This window comes from Crinia signifera, chromosome 8 (genome assembly GCF_055691185.1).
Source record: "Crinia signifera chromosome 8, ASM5569118v1, whole genome shotgun sequence".
NCBI lineage: Eukaryota > Metazoa > Chordata > Amphibia > Anura > Myobatrachidae > Crinia > Crinia signifera.
Genome location: NC_139224.1, coordinates 29,092,202 through 29,111,979, shown reverse-complemented (window position 1 = coordinate 29,111,979; position 19,778 = coordinate 29,092,202). Strand labels below are relative to the sequence as shown.

The 19,778-nt window shown below is 49.1% G+C and overlaps 1 protein-coding gene across 1 annotated transcript in view; it reads left to right on the top strand.

Moving 5' to 3' along the window:
* Nucleotides 1-561: 561 nt before the first annotated feature.
* Nucleotides 562-19,778, top strand: part of SYNPR (synaptoporin) — a 196,348-nt gene continuing 177,131 nt past the window's right edge. The window contains exons 1-2 of the mRNA XM_083156050.1: nucleotides 562-1,025; nucleotides 1,114-1,179. Of these exons, the coding sequence (XP_083012176.1) occupies nucleotides 1,008-1,025; nucleotides 1,114-1,179 (84 nt within the window). The 5' untranslated portion in view covers nucleotides 562-1,007. The remainder of the gene's footprint in view (nucleotides 1,026-1,113; nucleotides 1,180-19,778) is intronic.

Genomic DNA, 19,778 nt, shown 5'->3' with positions numbered 1-19,778 from the left:
CAGTGTCTCGTCCGACCCGCTCATGATGATGCGGGGGGCACGACCCGCTCACGATGTGCACCGTGAGCGGGTCCGATCCGATGGCGACCCGCACCCGGCTGTATGGTCGTTATTGAGATCCTACCTGCAGCAGGTAGGATCTCAATAACGACCGACCCGCGGGACCGCGCATCGGATCGGTATCCGTCCACACCAGGTCAGAAAATGGCCCAATCAGCACACAATCTACATCCAATTGATCGGAATTGGATCTAGATTGTGGGGATCGGGCCCTAGTCGTCCTGGTGTGTACCCAGCATAAATTGTCAACAAGTCGCGCGTAATCCCTCCTTGAACCGCCCGGGAACCTCTGGGCAATCATTTTGCATGTGATATATTGTATTCATTCTCAGCTAAATCTATCGTGCAGCAGGTCCGATCTTCAGGCTCCAATGTGATGTGTGTGTGTCTGTGTGTGTGTCTGTGTGTGTGTGTGTGTGTGTAAAAACTGCCATCCCATCTTTCCCCTACCCTGGCTGTGACTTCCTGCTGTGACTCGCCCCTTCAATCTGTCCCCATTGCACATTTATCCATGGACACCCCACCCTGATTATTATGTTCATCATACATTGATATCTTATTTTTATTTCTTTTTTGACTCTGGGAAACAGCGGAGGCTACAGAATTAATTTTGCTGCAATTATTTGGGGACAACTCATTACAAAAAAAAATAAAAAATCCATTTTAAAGATCCACAATAATTTCCATTATTCTCTTAAGCAACCAACAAGTAGGAAACTAAATATGCTTGCAGCACGAAATCCAATTTCCCCAGCCTTATGCCTACATGGCTGTCTTTAGGACCCAGAGGGACATGTTATTCTCCCCGCTCACTCTCACTGTGTTGCTGGCTATGTAGAATAAAAGTGTGCGATGATCGCTGCCTTGCTGGGTGTATTGTTGAGGCAACTGAGTGTCTGGCTTTGTAATAGAAACATTTCAACTTCTCTGCAGGGAGAACAGACAGAATGGATATATTCGATCAGGTAGGAGGACAGGGGAGATTGTTCATGTTATTGTGTGTTGTGTTACAAAGTATTGTGTAGTGGTGACCGTTCTATTTGTTTCCCAAAGCTTCTAGCATCTGGATCATTTCGAACAGTGAAAGAACCCTTGGCTTTTCTTCGCATCTTGGAATGGGTGAGTTGGCCAATGTGCTTCTTTATTCCTTTGTGGACCCCCAGCCAAAATAACATAGGGGTTGATGAGAGAGGAGGGGGAAGGGGGGTCACTTACTGCACCTGTTTTGCTGTCATATACATATGAGGTATTATTATGTTGAATAAGGTAATGGACAATCTGTGTATTATCCGGCTGGTTACCCTGAAACAGATGGAGATCTGCCATCCATTGTGGTTATGTACAGTATGTCTAACTATGAGCTGTGCTTGTTACACTGAGTGAGTGAGTGAGTACTATGCAATGGTTTGCCGGACAATATATATAAACTATCTTCTATCTATCTATCTATCTATCTATCTATCTATCTATCTATCTATCTATCTATCTATCTGTGTGTAATTACTCTCTCTCTCTCTCTCTCTCTCTCTCTCTCTCTCTCTCTCTCTCTCTCTCTCTCTCTCTCTCTCTCTCTATATATATATATATATATATATATATATATATACATATACATACACACACACACATAATCAGGAGACGGATCCCCACAAAAAAAAAAAAAATATATATATATATATATGTGTGTGTGTATGTGTGTCCTCAGTGGCGTAACTAGATACATGTGGGCCCCATAGCAAAAGTGTGTAAGGGCCCCTTTTTATCACCTAATGCTGAAAAATGTATACAGCACATGATACTTTGACAGGCAAAGTGGGCCCCTTTCAGCTCTGGGCCCCATAGCAGCTGCACCCCCTGCACCTATGGTAGTTACGCCCTTGTGTGTCCTATCTTTCTATCTACAGATGGAATGTCTCTCACTCTTGTAGGGGCTGGCGCTTCCATCGCCAGCCCCCGCACGAAATACTTGCGCCGCCGTGCCGCCCATGGGGATGGAGCTCCCCGCTGCCGCCTCCCCCACCGCCATCGATGGTCCCCATCGCTGCCCCTCCCCCCTAACCCTACCCATCTCCCTGAAGCCACCCAGAGACTAGGGCGCACGTGCGCATGGCTCTTGCCAGCAGGGACGTTCTGGCGAGAGCCGGGCAATGAAGAGAGGGGCTCCATCTGTATCTATCTATCTATGTGGAGGGAAGGACAATGCATATGGTCATGTGGAGGACATGACACAGTGGGCCTGATTCAACATGGCTCAGTCCTCAGCGTATTCGCTTCGGGGACCAATGGTGCGGCTCTGCGCATGTGTAAATGCAAATATACGGATGTGCAGGGCCGCTGTACACAAGCCTTAGGCGACTGCAGCGTTTGCACAGAGGGGGGGGCTGTTAGTGGGTGAACAGGGGACCAGCGCATGGAGATGCCCAACATTTCCTGGGCGTGCCCACAAAAACGCTGCGCGTCCCCATGCGAATGCAAGCACGGCGAAACCTGCACGGGGCAGCCGGCTGATGTCACATGACGTCAGCGCCCGCCCCCTGTTCGGCCCTCTCAGGCCCAGATAATATTTAGATCAGACTGACTTTTACCTGCGAGAGGGTGAAAAATCCTTTTTGCCTGTAGGGCCGTATACAAATGCAAGTGCATCCATTGACTTGGCAAAGGGGGGCGGACGTTCGCTTGCCCGGCCGGCGGCATTTAACCGATCTGTAAGCAGCTTATGGAGTCAAGCTGAATCGCCCCCAGTGAATCATGTTGTTGTGGCCAGTGGTCCACTGCATCTGGCAGCGCATGTCAGAGCCACATTATGACAACGCAATATGAACCCATTCAGAAAAGACTCCGGACCACACACTTCCACTAGGGATGGCCATCTACTATCGATGATTTGAAATCATTGTTGACTTATGGCCGATGTTGAATACTTTTGCCATCGATGTGAGAGAACCAGATGGTTTCCCTACATCGATGGCAAAGGTGAACCGTTGCTCCAATATGTCAGGACATGGAGCATAGCCATCCCCAACACCCATAAGCCCCACCCCCACATTTTGATTTGATTGGTCCTCTGGCCATTCAGTCAAATATAATGGATAACCATCGATAGCTAAAACTATCGATGGTTATCCATCACATAGTTTCTGACTATCGATAGCTGGGTGCAAATCATCCTCGATGGCAACCATCCATTGTGACTGCACCGATGGCCATCCCTAATTCCACCAGGAAAATCATCAGGGACGTAAGCATGGCCTATTCTCCTTAAAGCCCCAGAGAGCTGCCCAAAACTTGGTAGTGTCTCCCACACATTCCATCATATCAGGCTAGCATGGTTTAGGGGTAAAACCACTCGTTTATATAGCCTAGTGTCACACATGACACGGCTGCTGCACAACTTCTTTGTAAACATTGCTCATTATCTATTAATCACGACTGTACTCTCGTCTGTTAATTAGATGCATAGATGACAAGATGATTACATTATTTTGGGGATGTCAGGTTCAGCAACAGCTGATGGATTTCCAGCGGTATCGTGTCCCTGTAGTCTAGTGTGGTGGAAGGAGACGTTCTTTTGGGATATACTGAACTTAGCTCAATAAGAGAATGTGTCCACTGGTGTAAGACCTGTCACAGCGCTGTCTGCCACACAGTAGAGGGCTACAGTAATGTGACAGGGATAGATAGATAGATAGATAGATAGATAGATAGATAGATAGATAGATAGTGGTGTGATTCATCTCCAGCCTTTCTGCATACGTATATTTCTCTGGGGTCTTTTTTTTTTTTTTTTTTTAATCATCAAGCATCTAATTATAGATGATTGTCACTGGACCCAAGGAATTTGGGTTATCTCCCGTATCTGCCTTCCTTATAATTATGATTCAGCGGTGTGTCTATTACAGCAGAACAATGAAGAAGGGATGTAATTGGCTTGCTGAACAATGTCACTGTTTATTCTTCTGATCCTTATCAGTGGTGATATCTGCAGGTCACATGACTTGCATCGCCAGTAGGGCTGAAGTCCCGCAGAACACAGCTGAACGGAAAGTTCAGAGCATGTCATATGGCATTAATCAGACTTTCCTTGCTCGGGATGTGCCGGATATCTAGGGGGTTGGATGTGGAAATTGTGAAAAATCCTTGAAATGTAAATGTATGGCAATGGCTTCATAGCTCACCATTGTATATATGCATATATTTAAAACAAATGTTAGATTTTGATTTTACAGTAGTCTGTGTTATTCTGTGTTGATTGCCATTGGCTTGCTTCTGTCATATGTGGTGCTTTGGGCTTTTATTTCTTACATGTAGTCTCTGAGGCTTTTACTGAAATTGTATTAAGCTGTTTATTATTTCTACAGCTTATACACTGTGTATATATATATATATATATATATATATATATATATATATATATATACTTATTCAGTTAGCACCTTCTAGAAGAGAATACTGTAGATGGAATCTGATTGGTTGCTATGGGCAACCTCCCATCTTAGTTACATTTCCCCCATGGAGTACCAGATTGATGACCAGATACTGTACAGTAGTTCAAGCCCTTTTTGTTTCCCGATGTGCCAGTTTCCTAATACATAGGGGGTCATTCTAATTAATTCGGTCCCCAGCGAATTTGCAACGGGGACGCACATAATAGCTTATGCGCATGTGCAGGGTCCCTGTGTGAATGGCTTTGGCGACTTGTATTGTCAGCTAGCCATTCACACAGAGCGTTGCGGGCCTGGGGCATATGGCGGTGGGGTAGTAGTAGTAGTATGTTTATTTATAAGGTGCCGCAAAGTGTCCGCAGCGCCGTATATAGCAAACAAAAAAACAAATTACAAGGTAACGTACAGGGTGTGTTGAAAATTACAGTATGAATAGGGGTATAGCTGGTAGAACTAAAATCAGCATCAGTTCAGAAGTAGGTGTCAAATATGTCGAGGAGACTGAAGATGAAGTAGAGGAAGGGAAGAACAGGACAGGAGGACAGGTGAGGTAAAGACGTAGGGTGAGTACGTGAGGCAGGAGGGCCCTACTCATAAGAGTTAACATACTAAAAATAGGTGGCTGGACGAACGAAAAACAATAGGATAAGTAGGAACGGAGGCAGGATAGGAGGATCAAAAGAGGTTATGAGGAGGGATAGGCTAGTCGAAAAAAGTGAGTTTTTAGGGAGCGCTTGAAGGAGGTAAGGCAGAGGTTCCCAATCTTTTTCGAATCACGGCACCCTAGGAGTATCAGAATTTTTCCACGGCACCCCTAAGCCCCCCAAAATATATAAAATTAAGTAGATGTGTGTTTATATGTGCTTCTTAGATTCTGTTATGTGACAAAGGGCAGGATTTGCTTCTGTTTGTACACATTTTAAAATTGGCAGCCAACAGCACTGGTTTTGTCCATAAATAATTAATCATAAATAGTTTGAATTGGTCCTGGACCACCAACCTGGGGCACCCCTGCAAGTGTCCCGAGGCACCCCTGGGAGCCACGGCACACAGTTTGGGAACCACTGAGGTAAGGGAATCAGAAAGCCTGATCGGTGGCGGGAGGTTGTTCCAGTGCAGGGGGGCAGCGTGAGAGAAGTCTTGGACAAGGGAGTGGGAGGAGGTGATTAGGTGAGAAGTCAGTCGGCGGTCAGCGATTGAGCGAAGAGGACGGGAGGGAGTGTGGATAGAGATCAGTGAAGAGAGGTAAGGAGCGGTGGAGGAGGAGAGAGCCTTGTAGGTGGTAGTGAGGAGTTTAAAGAGAACTCGGAAAGGAATGGGTAGCCAGTGAAGAGATAGACAGAGGGGGGAGGCGGAGGTAGAGCGGCGGGAGAGGAAGATGAGCCTAGCAGCAGCGTTAAGAATGGATTGGAGAGGTGCGAGGTGGGTGAGAGGTAGCCAAGAGAGAAGGATGTTGCAGTAGTCAAGGCGGGAGTGAATGAGAATTTTGGTCGCGTCAGTGGAGAGGAATGGTCTGATGCGTGAGATGTTGCGTAGGTGAAAGCAGCAAGACTGTGAGAGAGCACGAATGTGGGGGGTGAACGAGAGGGAGGAGTCAATGATGACACAGAGGCAGCGCGTTTGGTCGGTGGACGTGATCTCGGTTTCACCAATGCTGATGGAGATAGTGGGAGAAGAGGGGATGTTCGGGGGATGGAAGATTAGAAGTTCAGTTTTAGCCATGTTTAGTTTCAGGAAGCGTTGGGTCATCCAGGCTGAGATGGCCGTGAGGCATTCGGAGACCTTGGACAGGAGTGATGGAGATAAGTCGGGGGAGGATAGATAGATTAGGGTATCATCAGCATAAAGGTGGTAATGAAAACCATAGGAGCTGATGAGGGTGCCCAGAGAGGTGGTGTAGAGGGAGAAGAGGAGAGGGCCAAGGACTGACCCTTGGGGAACACCGACTGGCTGCGGGGTAGTAGGAGAGGAGGAGCTCGGAGTGGAGACGGAGAAGGAGCGATCGGAGAGGTATGAGGTGAATCAGGAGAAGACCGTGCCAGTGATGCTAAAGGAGCGGAGGGTGTTGAGCAGGAGAGGGTGGTCAACAGTGTCAAAGGCAGCGGACAGATCAAGCTGGATGAGGATAGAAAAGAGGATAGAGTCTAGTGTCGCCCATGGGAATGCCCAGCCTTTCATGGGCATCCCCATGAAAACACTGGGCGCTCCCATGGGTATGAGGGCAGGAGGAGGTGTGCTGGAGGCGGGCAGCTGAAGTCACATGACGTCAGCTGGCCGCCCTGTCTTCGTCCCGGTACACGCAAAAAAAAGTCAGTTTCCGCTGACATTTATTTGTGAGCCCACTAGAAGTCATTTGAATGAGTTCTCCAGCGGGCACATGCGAGGGGATGTGCATGGTTGCTAGGGGACTCAGCAGTGCGGGGGGGGGGGGGCTATTTTTGACAGGGCGGGCTCTCTGAGACTCGGTTAGCTGCAATTCGAGTCAACCAGAATCATCCCCGTAGTTCAAGTGTCTGACATTCGTGAAGACTGAATTTATCAAAGACGATGTGAGTACTATTAAGGATGGGATGTTGCTATGGGCAACAAATCAGATTCTTTCTATTATCTTAGAAGTTGGTAAAGAAATAAAAAGTACAGATGGAGCAGGCTCCATCCATTGCCGGCGCCCGCAAGATCCCTTTCACTGGTGAGCGCCGGCGATAGGGACTGGGACACATGTGTGACTCATACGCACGCGCGTCCCAGTCTGGCAACGGTGGCGCATTGGGTCCGTGCCCATCTCCGCTTCAGGGAGATGGGCAGGGTTAGGGGAGGGTCGGGGCGGCGAGGGGGACAGACGGCGACGGTGGGGGAGGTTGCGGTGACCGATGGCATCCTCCTTTGCCACGGGGCGCACACTCCCCTGGCGAAAGAATCGCCAGCCACTGCAAAGATGTGGCCGGCTACATCTGTAGATTCTGATTGGTTGTTATGGGCAACATACCATATTCAATAGAACTCCCGCCATAGTAAATAAACTTCAAAGGAGGAGATGTACTCCACTTAAAGGCTCAATAAATAGACCCCAAGCTTAGGAGAGTGGTAAAGTGGAGAGAGATTGAGGGGGAAATAAGTCTTGAAGAGAGATAATCAGCCAATCAGCTCCTAGCTGCCACGTTACAGGTTGTTTTTAAAAAATGACAGAAGCTGATTGGTTCTGTATCTCTCTACACTTTGTCTTTCTCCAAGGCTTGGTACATCTGCCCCCCTTTTATGTTATGCACTCTTGATTCTTGTGATATTGGGCACTGGCTAGAAATGTGTCACTAAAAAACAAGACCCCGCTCCCTCATCCAGCCACACGTGACATATTTCAGTGTCACAGAGAAGGTGAATCAGTTTCCTACAGATGGAGCACCTGTGAGCCATCCCGCCAGCTAGCCATGGTGATGCTTCTCGCGGAGCTGGCAGTCGGCGAATGGCGATGGCGGAGACGCGCGAGCATCTCCCTCCCTCGCTCGTGTGTCCCACTTGCTGGGTGGCACAGAGCAGGGACACAGTGTTTCCCTGCCCGTCTCCACTTCAGGGAGAAGGGTAGGGAGCATGCAGTTAGCAGGGAGACAGTGGGCAGTGAGCGGGGAGACGGGCACGGGGCTGCACAGGGCTTCTGGGAATTGGGTGCGCGCAATTCATGCTCATGTGCCCCCTTCCTGGCGCAAGGTGGCGGACGGCGATGGTGACTGCTTCGCCAGGGGCCACTCTAATGGGAGCGGCTCCATCTGTAAGTTGCAGTTCCTCCTACCCATATCCTAAAGGTCCACACACACTGGGAGTTTTTTCCCCAGCATGTATGCACAGCGATGACGCTGAGAATCGCTCGGTGCATACACACTGAACGATTATCACTTGTCAAATCGATTTCCCTGGGGTGGACAGCTTTCCCCAGCAGTGTAATACCAGGTTATCCCACCAGATGAGTGGCAATGATGCAGGAGCACCCATCAGCACTCACAGCTCATGACAGGACCATACACACTGGGTGGCTACTATTGAGCTGAATGCTGCTCAAAAGATCAAAGTGAGCTGCTTTCAGCTCAAAATCGCCCAGTGTGTATGGGCCTTAAGATTGTCTTTATCTCTTATATATTTAGCCAGATCTGTCACTCAACCCCTGTGGAGAACGTTCCTGTGTAGAACAGTTTCACTTTCATGTGTCTGACGTTCCACCCCCTTGACATCACCTCCCCCCGCCCAGCCAGGGCTACAGTACACGCCCACCATCCACCATTACTCCACAGCCACCATCCACCATTACTCCTGCACATCCCTACCCTCTGCCAGGACCCCCGCGACCCCCCTCCCGCGATTCGCGGGACCCCCCGCGACCCCCCCCCTCCCGCGATTTGCGGGACCCCCCCGCGACCCCCCCTCCCGCGATTCGCGGGACCCCCCGCGACCCCCCCTCCCGCAAATCGCGGGACCCCCGCGCCCCCCCTCCCGCGAATCGCGGGACCCCCGCGCCCCCCCCTCCCGCGATTCGCGGGACCCCCGCGACCCCCCCGCGACCCCCCCTCCCGCGATTCGCGGGACCCCCGCGACCCCCCCTCCCGCCATTCGCGGGACCCCGCACCCCCCCTCCCGCCATTCGCGGGACCCCCGCTTTCCACCCTCCCACGAGTTGCGGGACCCCCGCGACCCCCCTCCCGCGATTCGCGGGACCCCCGCAACCACCCCGGTATCCGGACTATTGTTAGACAGCACTTACATCGACAGCCATTACATCGACACCATTAGTTCGACAGCTCAATAGGTCGACATGGTTTTAGGTCGACATACCATTAGGTCGACATGTCATTATGTCGACAGCTCATTAGGTCGACAGCTCATTAGGTCGACAGCTCATTAGGTCGACATGTTTTTAGGTCGACACTGCCATTAGGTCGACAGTGTCTATGTCGACAGTCAAAAGGTCGACATGGGTTTTTTCACTGTTTATTGAGCCGACATGTGCCGACAGGCGGTATTTCATGCCCTACTATCCACTAGGGCGTGGTGGGAGAATAAAATAGTGTGCCGAGCACAGCGAGGCACCGTGCCCGAAGCATAGCGAGCGGCTGCGGTACACTTCAAACTGTGTCCATGTCGACTGTGTCGACATTCCGGCCAAAAAAACAGTGAAAAAACCCATGTCGACCTTTTGACTGTCGACATAGACTCTGTCGACCTAATGGCAGTGTCGACCTAAAAACATGTCGACCTAATGAACTGTCGACCTAATGAGCTGTCGACCTAATGAGCTGTTGACATAATGACATGTCGACCTAATGGTATGTCGACCTAAAACCATGTCGACCTATTGAGCTGTCGAACTAATGGTGTCGATGTAATGGCTGTCGATGTAAGTGCTGTCTAATATCCGTCCCAGACCCGACCACCCCCTCCCGCGATTCGCTGGACCTCCACGACCACCCCCTCCCGCGAAACGCGGGACCCCCGCGACCCTCCCGCAAATCGCGGGACCCCAGCGACCCCTCCCGCGATTCACGGCACCCCCCCCCTACTGTGATTTGCGACCCCCCTCCCGCAATTCGCGCCGCCCCCTCCCGCGATTCACGGAACCCCCCATAGCGCCCCTGTGTTGCCCACATTCCCCTATCATGCTTTACCGCCCAGCCTCCTGCTCTCATGCACCCTAACTCCCACCCAGTCGGAGGAGACACTGACTCCTGTATTTCTGTGCTGCCACGCTGGATCCTCACCCACTGGCAGAAGCTGCACAGTGTCCACCACCCTCTTTAGTCCCCCGTATGCCCACACACCCCTATCACTACCCAGCTTCCTGCTCTCCTGAACCGTAACTTCCACCACTGGGTAATCGCTGACGCTGTGTTGCCCACATACCCCTATCATGCCTCATATCCCAGCCTCCTTCTCTCATGCACCCTAACTCCCACCCAGTAGGAGGAGACACTGACTCAGGGCCACCGTCCGGTACTCCTGTGCTGCCACGCTGGACCCTCACCCACTGCCAGAAGCTGCAATACAGGGCATCTTTCATACAATTCTAACCATATTTCTCACAATACAAATGTTCACAAATTAAGGGGCGTAGCCCCTTACGCCGGTGTGAAGAGCGCCCGTAGGGCGCGATGAATCACCTAGTTATCTTGTATTCCACGTGCCGACACTTGTCCTGGCCAATCACAATATTGCCATTCATTCTGTAGTCTTCAGCTATATATACTAAGAAAATAGATCAATCAAGGGACGGAGCACAGATACACGCGGCTTGGGGGCATAGCATACACCTGCGCAGGTATATGTAACCAATATCTATGAATTCTATTATCATGTGGTGTTCAAGATTGGTTACTAACATTACACAGTGTGCTGAGGGAAAAAATGTCTTGTTCACTTACTCAGTATTTAACCCCTCCCTCATGCACCTGCGTAATGTTACTGAACTAATTGAGCATCTACCACTATCTGTATCTATTTACACTGTGGCCCTTATTCTGGTTGGTGCGTATATTTCCTCTCTCTTTCGGAGAGGTCCGCACACCACGCTGTGTGGACATCGTACGTAAAAACGCCCACCGGTCCTCCGCATTCGGACGGTCTCACTCTTTAAGAAGAGGGCGTGTTTACGGACGACATCCAAACCATGCGTGTGCGGTGGACACACACAGATTCTGCACGGTCTTACAGCGTATGCACGGTCTTACCGCGTCAGGACGGACGGGAACCTGCCCGTACGCACCGATGCGGTGTATTTACGCACAAATCACCACCACTCTTATCTGAATCCCTAAATCGATCACATGACACACTTAGCCAATTTGCCAACCTCATTGAAAAGGGATTGTTTTTCCTGGTCATCTATTATTTATCTAATTGATAATTAAACACTTTAATACCACTTTACATTATATTATTTTTGAACATTCCTGGCATGGTACCTTTTAATTTGTTACGGTTTCCATTTTCTTTTTGAAGTTCTTGTAATAAATGTATATTTTTATCCCCAAATGTGTGGTTTAATTGATACATGTAGAAGTGACATGTCTATTTCTATTATTGATAGTAAGTTCTGTCCATTGGTTGCAGTGTAAATGTGTGTGAAAACTGCAGCATATATGTGTGTGTTTAGTAATGGTCCATTTAAGCTGCAATGGTTCCAATTGAAGCACTGACAAGCGTGTAATTAATGAGTAATGAGTAAAGGAGTGGATTGTATTGTGTTCAGCTGACATTGGTTCAGGTGCGCCCGTACTGATTAGGCGTTCCGATTGCCTAGCGCATGAACGAGTGGTGTCCGCAAAGCAATACTTGCTTATGAACACCGCATATTTCTAGCCTTTTTGTTCGCGTGCATTCGGTGTGCTGGCCGAATGCACGCCTACCAGAATGAGTGCACTCCCTCGTGCACGCCCATGTTTACGCCCATGTTTAGCCCACTTTGAAACTACGCCCCTGTGTATTTCCGAATGACGCCCATAATACGCCCATATTTCACGAGTGATTGCGGTGCACATTTCTGTACGGTATTGGTGAGTACAAGTACGGAGACCATGCGTGGCACATGCGCATAGCGTTCCCCACGCATGCGCAGACGGCTAAAAAACGCCATCAGTAAGAATTCGGGAAAGTACGCACAGACCAGAATAAGGCCCTGTGTCTGCTGCTGCTCTTTCACAAGGGAGTACTCCACCCACTTGAATCAACCAGAGAAGAAAAAACGACAAGAAAAGAACAGCGCCAATCCAGAAAAGATTAAATTAAAATTCTTTTCATCGTATACTAAGAGGCTGATCTCACATGTCTAGTTTTGTGTTTAAAATTATTGGCGGTTTAATTTTTTGGGTCAAAAGAACCCGCTGGGAATTGGTCACTTGTAAAAATGCTTAGTAATTTTTTTGGAATGAGAACCAACAGGGTCATAGCAGATTGAGATTTTTAAACTGTATATTTCCTAAAAAACAAAACTGATTTATATGATTTGCATGTCCAACATTTGATTGCAATATAGAAATAGGTTGAAAATGCATAAAATCAATCCTTGTGTTCAGTTTCACTGTCAAAATAAATTATCTGGATACAGGGTACAGCTGTCCCTGGACGGGCCCTGGCAGCTCATTTTGCCCACCATAACACCCCCCTCCCCCCCTGACTGCTTCCGCTGCGCTGCCCTCAGTGTGCTGAACAAAGCAGGTCCCGGAGCACAGACTTATTTAACCCAGGACGCCGGCGGCCAATAAAATGTTGCAGTGGCTTTTGAGCCAATCAGAGCTCGCATACCGACAGACAATTAGAGCGGCTGCCGGTGCACAAGCTCTAATTGGCTCACCAGCCGATGCTGCATTTTAATTGGCTGCCAGCATGAGATAAAGAAGCCTGCACTCCGGCACATCCAGGCTGCAGCTCAGCGGAAGAGGAGATGGGGAACAGGAGCCTGGTTATGGCAAGTCAAGTGAGGAAGGGGGTCCCTGGGGCCCAGACTGGAAATGAGTACCGGGCCCCAAATTTCCTGATGGCAGCCCTGTCTTGATATCACCACACTCCATCTGACCAAACCTCACCAAGCCGTCTCCTTTTAAGTCTGATAGGTGTAAGCGCCCTACTGCACATTGATCCTGGACTGAGATGAGTCAGTGTGAATTGTATCTATTTAAAACTGCACTGAGGTGTAAAATAAGCAAATACAGCTGATGATTCATGTCACTCGATGATTCGTCACACAACACAGTGAAGAGAATAGTGGATATTGTTTATACAGTATAATAAATATATGTAATGTAATCATATACAGCAGGCATGGCCAAACTATGACCCTCCAGCTATTGTGAAACTACAAGTCCCATCATGCCTTGCCACATGTTTGCTATTCGAGAATGCTAAAACTATGGCAAGGCATGCTGGGATGTGTAGTTTCACAATACCTGGAGTGCCACAGTTGGCCATGCCTATTTTTAGACTGCAATATAGATCTCACTTTGAAGAAAAACCTCACCCAAATCTAACTCTCTCTGCACATGTTACATCTGCCCCACCTGTAGTGCACATGGGCCCTTATTCTGGTTGGTGCGGTAATATCCGCGTGCGTTCGTGCCGCCGATGTTTTGTGTCTGCGCATGTGCAGAGGCGTCTCTGCCCATGTGCGAGCCGGACGCACGGCCACATTCCGCATGAAATGTGTACACTACGAACTGGGGGTGGAGAGGGGCGTGAAGGGCGGTTTGGGCTCATTACCATATGTTTACACCCCGCGTTTCATGGGCGTTCCCATGAAAACGCTGGGCATACGTATGGTAATGCGGTCGTGACGCACATGTAGGGGGGGACATATGACATTGCCGGATGTCAGCTGCCCGCCCAGATCCCTGCTTTTGCGCGGAGAAATGCCCGTGTGGTCTGAGGTTGCGGGAGCTGGCGTACCACTCGGCCCTGCATTCGATGTTCTGCGACCATCGAATGATGGGGGAGGTTCCCTGAGATGGAGGAGGTGTATTCATGAGAAATACACGTGCGGTCCGTACGGACAGCTTCTTACCGCGTACGGACGGAGTTGGCGATCCGTATGGAAGGCGGGGTTTAGGACGCACGGTGCTGGCCGCATATTCGGATCCGGCCGCACCGATCAGAATAAGGGCCATGGTTTTGTCCATTTGAGAAGAGTGAACTAGAATAAGGCCCAAAGTTCCGGTTATGGTATACCCAATCAACAATGCCATGTTTAGGTCATCAATAACATGATCAACCACTAATGGCCAAAGGCATCTAGTTAGATGCCTAAACTTGGTTGACCGCCTGTAGATAGACATTGATGGGAGATTGATGCCTGTCAATGGTCAACGGCAACGTGTTCAACAGTAGCAAGGTCAACATGATTTTTCGTGTTTTTCCGGTGCGGAAGGTCACAGGGGTCCCCATGAAACTGTATATGTGCACAGTGTCCCCTCACATGGATCGCTGCGCTCATCATGCTTCAGGCACTATTGGAATCTATCTCTATGTCCTCTTGGATGGTAAAGTATGAACCAAGTGGACCTGCATCAAAAAAAACATGATTAACTTGTGTGGTCATTGCTACTGTCAAACACGTTCCCGTCGACTATTGCCAGACGTCGATTTCCCGTCACTGTCTAACTAAATATGACCGACCAAGTTTAGGCAAATATTTGCCTATCGGTATTCAATTATGGTGTTTGTGACCAATGTTTAGTACATTTTCACCCATGCAATGTCACTTTTTGCATTGGGCAAATTGGCATTGGCGAAAACGGCAGCAAAAAAGGCTAAATGAATTTGCATCAATTTCCCCGATTTCGTGTTTTTTGTCGATGCTAGATTTTTCACCCAGGCAAAAATTTGGCACAGGAATTGAATAAGGGGAGTTGAATTGGCCCTAAAAAAGGGTGAAAAGTGCAGATTTTTCGCCTGGCATATTGACCACATACTGTGGTCAATAGCAGTAGCAGAAGATTACCCCACACTGCTGTAATCTTATGCTTCTAATGGCAGTATATGTATCCAGGGTGCCTGCCTGTCACATACTGGGAACACCTGTCACATAATGGGAATAACTGTCACATGGACTGGCTTGGCTGCAGCTTGATGTTTGCCATGCATGGTGCAAGTCTTTCTTCACATGATGTAGCCAAACTCAAAGCATGCGGAACAGACTAGTTCTAATCAGCGGCGTAGCTTTGTTTGGGGCGCCCCCCGTCCGTCCGGCTGCCCCCCCCCCCTGTGCCTGCCCCCTGTGCCCCCTCCCCCCATTGCCGCATGCTTACCTGTCCACGCGTCCCGGCTCCCCTCCTGGCTTCAATAAATTCTATGCAGACGATAAAAAGGCCTTTTATCGTGGTCCGTCTCCATAGCATTGATTGAAGTTAGGAGGGGAGCCGGGACGCGCGGACAGGTAAGCATGCGGGGGATGGGGGGCGGGGGGATTACTATAGCACCGCAGCCCCCCCGGCACCCCCATATGCACAGCGCCCCCGCGCGACCGCGGGGGCTGCGGTGCTATAGTTACGCCACTGGTACTAATTATGTAGGCACAGTGTGTAATAGCTGATTAATGTGCCCAGCATTGCTGCCCAGTTTACAGAAATCTATGGGGGTTATACAGACCTGATACCTGAGCTGCTATTGTGCAGAGCCCTGCAGTCAGATAATTGCCGCCCAGCCCTGTGCAAGTCTGCGAAAAGCTTACAAAAATATTGCAGGCCTGTGATTAGCAGCAAATCCATTTGAATGATTTTTCCACTGTGCAGTCTGAGAATAGCCCAGGACCTACGGGTGCGATAGGAACAGGCTGACAGGAGGAGGAGTCAGCCGCGGTGGCGGCTCGGCCGTGACACAGTGTGAATCTCCACTGATTGGTTGAACTGTATACAGAGCCTATTGCATACTTGCCGACTTTTAAAATATCCTCTCTGGGAGAAGCCCGAAGAGGACAGCCGGATCTCCAGCTCGGGGGGTGGTGAAGGGGCTGATGACTCAAAGCCCCGCCCCCAATCCATGGAAACGCTGCGGTTTGCGGGTCTGCGAGTAGGGGGCGGGGCTAAAATGCAGTGAAATGACTCAATTGCATCTTTTTAGTCCCGCCCCTTGCCGCGGACCCGCGAAACACGGTAATTAGTGCAGCATGGAAGGGGAGTGCAGGGGCTGCCTGGCGAATGTGGGAGGATTGCCGACCTTTCCGGGGGGCCGGGAGGAGGACCCGATTTTCGGGAGCCTCCCGGCAATTCCGGGAGGGTAGGCAAGCCTGGCCTATTGGCTACTGTGTACAGGATTGGTGGGCGGGGGCGGATTGGGATGGAGGGGAAGCAGCAGTCTGCTGGTCTCTCTGCCTCCCTCCAAAAAAATTAATATATGTATTATATATATGTGTGTGTGTGTATATATACACAGTCACACACACACATAAATACATTTTGTCTTACCAAAATGCAATGGGGGGGGGGGGGGCACAAATGTTTTGGTAGGGGGGAGCAAAATTTATAGTTACGCCACTGGTACCAGGAAAGACGAAAAGATCTTAATATGTATAGTTTAGAGCAGAGAAGGGAAAGGGGGGACATGATGGAAACTTTCAAATATATCAAGGGCGTTAACAAGGTACAGGTGGTAGACATTCTTCACAGGAAGAGGAGCAGCAGAACACGAGGACATGCACTGACACTAGAGGGAGAGAGGTACAGGTGGGAGACATTCTTCACAGGAAGAGGAGCAACAGAACACGAGGACATGCACTGACACTAGAGGGAGGAAGGTACAGGTGGGAGACATTCTTCACAGGAAGAGGAGCAACAGAACACGAGGACATGCACTGACACTAGAGGGAGGAAGGTACAGGTGGGAGACATTCTTCACAGGAAGAGGAGCAGCAGAACACGAGGACATGCACTGACACTAGAGGGAGGAAGGTACAGGTGGGAGACATTCTTCACAGGAAGAGGAGCAGCAGAACACGAGGACATGCACTGACACTAGAGGGAGGAAGATTTAGGGGAAATGTGAGGAAGAATTACTTCACAGAAAGAATAGTAGATGTGGAATAGCCTCCCATCAGAGGTGGTAGACGCAAATACAGTAGAGCAATTTAAACATGCTTGGGATAAGCATATTGATATCCTTACAAAGAAATAAGGATCATATATGGTTTGAGGTAACATGTTTAAAAAAGGGGCAGACTAGATGGGCCAAGTGGTTCTTATCTGCCGTCACTTTCTATGTTTCTATGTGATGATTACTCTTGCTTTTACCAGTGTTTAAGCTGCGAGTGATAAACAACCAGTGAGTGGTTTTGATTGTATATTGGGATTTATTAGTGTTCATTAATTAACAAGTTGTTCCTGAGACTGATCCTTATGTCTCACATCAGGTCCACCACAGTGGACGGACCTAGGAGAGGCGTGAGGGATTCATTTAGGGAACCCTGCTTCCTAGGGTCCTAAACTTGGATCCTATGTTCCCCCTGGTGATTTGCAGGTCTGATTCAGACCTGATAATTGCTGTGCGAGTTTGCACAGCGCCTGATTATTGATAGACTGCGCATACATCTGAAATGCGCGTACGTGACGCCGTCCAGCGATTAAATCCTACTATTCTTCACCCCCCTGCTCCGGGGACAGTGGCAGGTGGGGAGTTTGACTGGGGTGGTACACCTGTCAAACCGTAACGCAGCTGTCCTAAGGCGAGCTCAGGGAGGAGAAACCTCCCGTGGAGCAGACGCAGGCGTTTGGTGGTGGTAACTGGCCGTTTAGTGGGAGTGCCAAAAACCACAGGTGTGCCTGAAGAATTTTAGGGTTGGGATCATTTGGTCTACAACATGATGGTCGACAGACATTAGGTCGACATGGGAAAGGGTCGACATGAGAAAAGGTCAACATGGTTGTAGGTTGAAAGGTAATTAGTTCGACAATGTCTAGGTCAACAGTCAAAAGGTCGACATGGGGTTTTTCGACATGGACACAGTTAAAAGTGCACCGCATCCCCTCGCATCGCTCTCTGCACTCGCAATGCGTCGGACACACTATGTTATTCTCCCACAATGCCCTAGTGGATGGTAGGGCATGAAAAACCGCCTGTCGGCACATGTTGGCTAAAAAAAACAGTGAAAAACCCCATGTCGACCTTTTGACTGTCGACCTAGACACTGTCGACCTAGACACTGTCGAACTAATGACCTGTCGAACTAATGACCTGTCAAACTAACGACCTGTCAAAGTAACGACCTGTCGAACTAATGACCTTTTGACCTTTCCCCATGTTGACCTTTTCCCATATCGACCTAGATCATGTCGACCTTTTCCCATGTCAACCTAATGGTGTCGACCTAATGACTATCGACTATAATGCTGTAGACCAAATGACCGCATCCCGAAGTTTAAGGGAGAGAAGTCAGTTCCGGCCTTGATCAGGCTGATTTTATGGCAGTCCAGAGCTACTCAAAACCTTCGAACAGTGGTGACCATTGGGGAAATCAGTGCGGCTTTAATGGGATATCACTCTGGTGTTTTCGTCGGAATCAGGCCCTTAAGCCGGTATCCAATCAGCCGCAGTCATTCACATCCACTAAAGGATTCAGTCAGGGCTGACCAATTAGCCCCTATATGTGGCAATTATCGGGAATAGCCTCTATAAGCAGCCCACTCAGAAACAATGACACATGTGATCCGTATTCCATATGTTTCTTTCTCCTAAACATATTTAAAATAAAATATATTTTTAATGGAAAATATAATTTTATAGCATGATAATGACCGTCATTAGAGGGTGATTGCTCAAAGGTTGGAGACAAAAAAGTGGACAGAGAAATAGTACCAACCAATCAGCTTGTGTCATTTTACAGACTATGGGGCAGATGTATTGAGCCTTAATAAGAGATAAATGCAAGGGTGAGAGAGAGATAAACGTCCAGCCAATCACCTGCTAACTGCCATGTTACAGGCTGAGTTTGAAAAAAGTCAGTAAGGAGCTGATTGGCTAATATCACAAATTGCATAATTTTAGCCGGCCCCTTCCTCAGAAACCCACGAATTGCAGAATTTTCAGTACTGAGGGTGGGACTTGTATTGTATATTGCAGGTACCAACCCCCCCCCCCTTTCTCCCAAAGAGGAGACTTTAAAAGTAGGCAACCCTGGTATAAACATATCTCCCAACTTTCAGCCTATGTTGCAGCCAACCCCAAAAAGGGGAGAAGTTAAGATCCCCATTTTGGGCACTGAATAAATGCCAAGCACAGAGCACAGCATCTATTCAGAATGATCACCGGCTCCACCAACTGCCACCCCCCCCCCCCCCTTACCCCCCACACCCGGGGGACACTGCAAACCACCCGTGGGTGGGACAGCGGGACCGGTCCAGCAAATGGGACAATATTGCATACCATCCAACATGACCCATTCCATTAGGTACAAAATGCTCTGTTCCTGGACTTACCTGCCAGTGGCAGTTACAGAGGTTGGACTCCAGCACAGTCCAAAATTCAAAGTGGGGGGTCACATCAACTGCCACTGAGTTCAGGACAGTGATGCTTGGAGTGGCATTAGCTGTGGCTCCCCTTTTTGAATATTAGACTGTGCTGCAGCTCCACCTCGGCAACTGCCACTGGCAGGGACATCCAGAAACAGAGCATTTTGTACCTAATGGAATGGGCCATGTTGGAGGGTATGGTATTGCTGCAACCGGGACAGTTGGGAGGTATGGTATAACTGGGTGGACCTCTGAGAAGATATGAGACAGGAGTATCTCTTTCTGTAGTACAGAATTCTTGCCTGATACA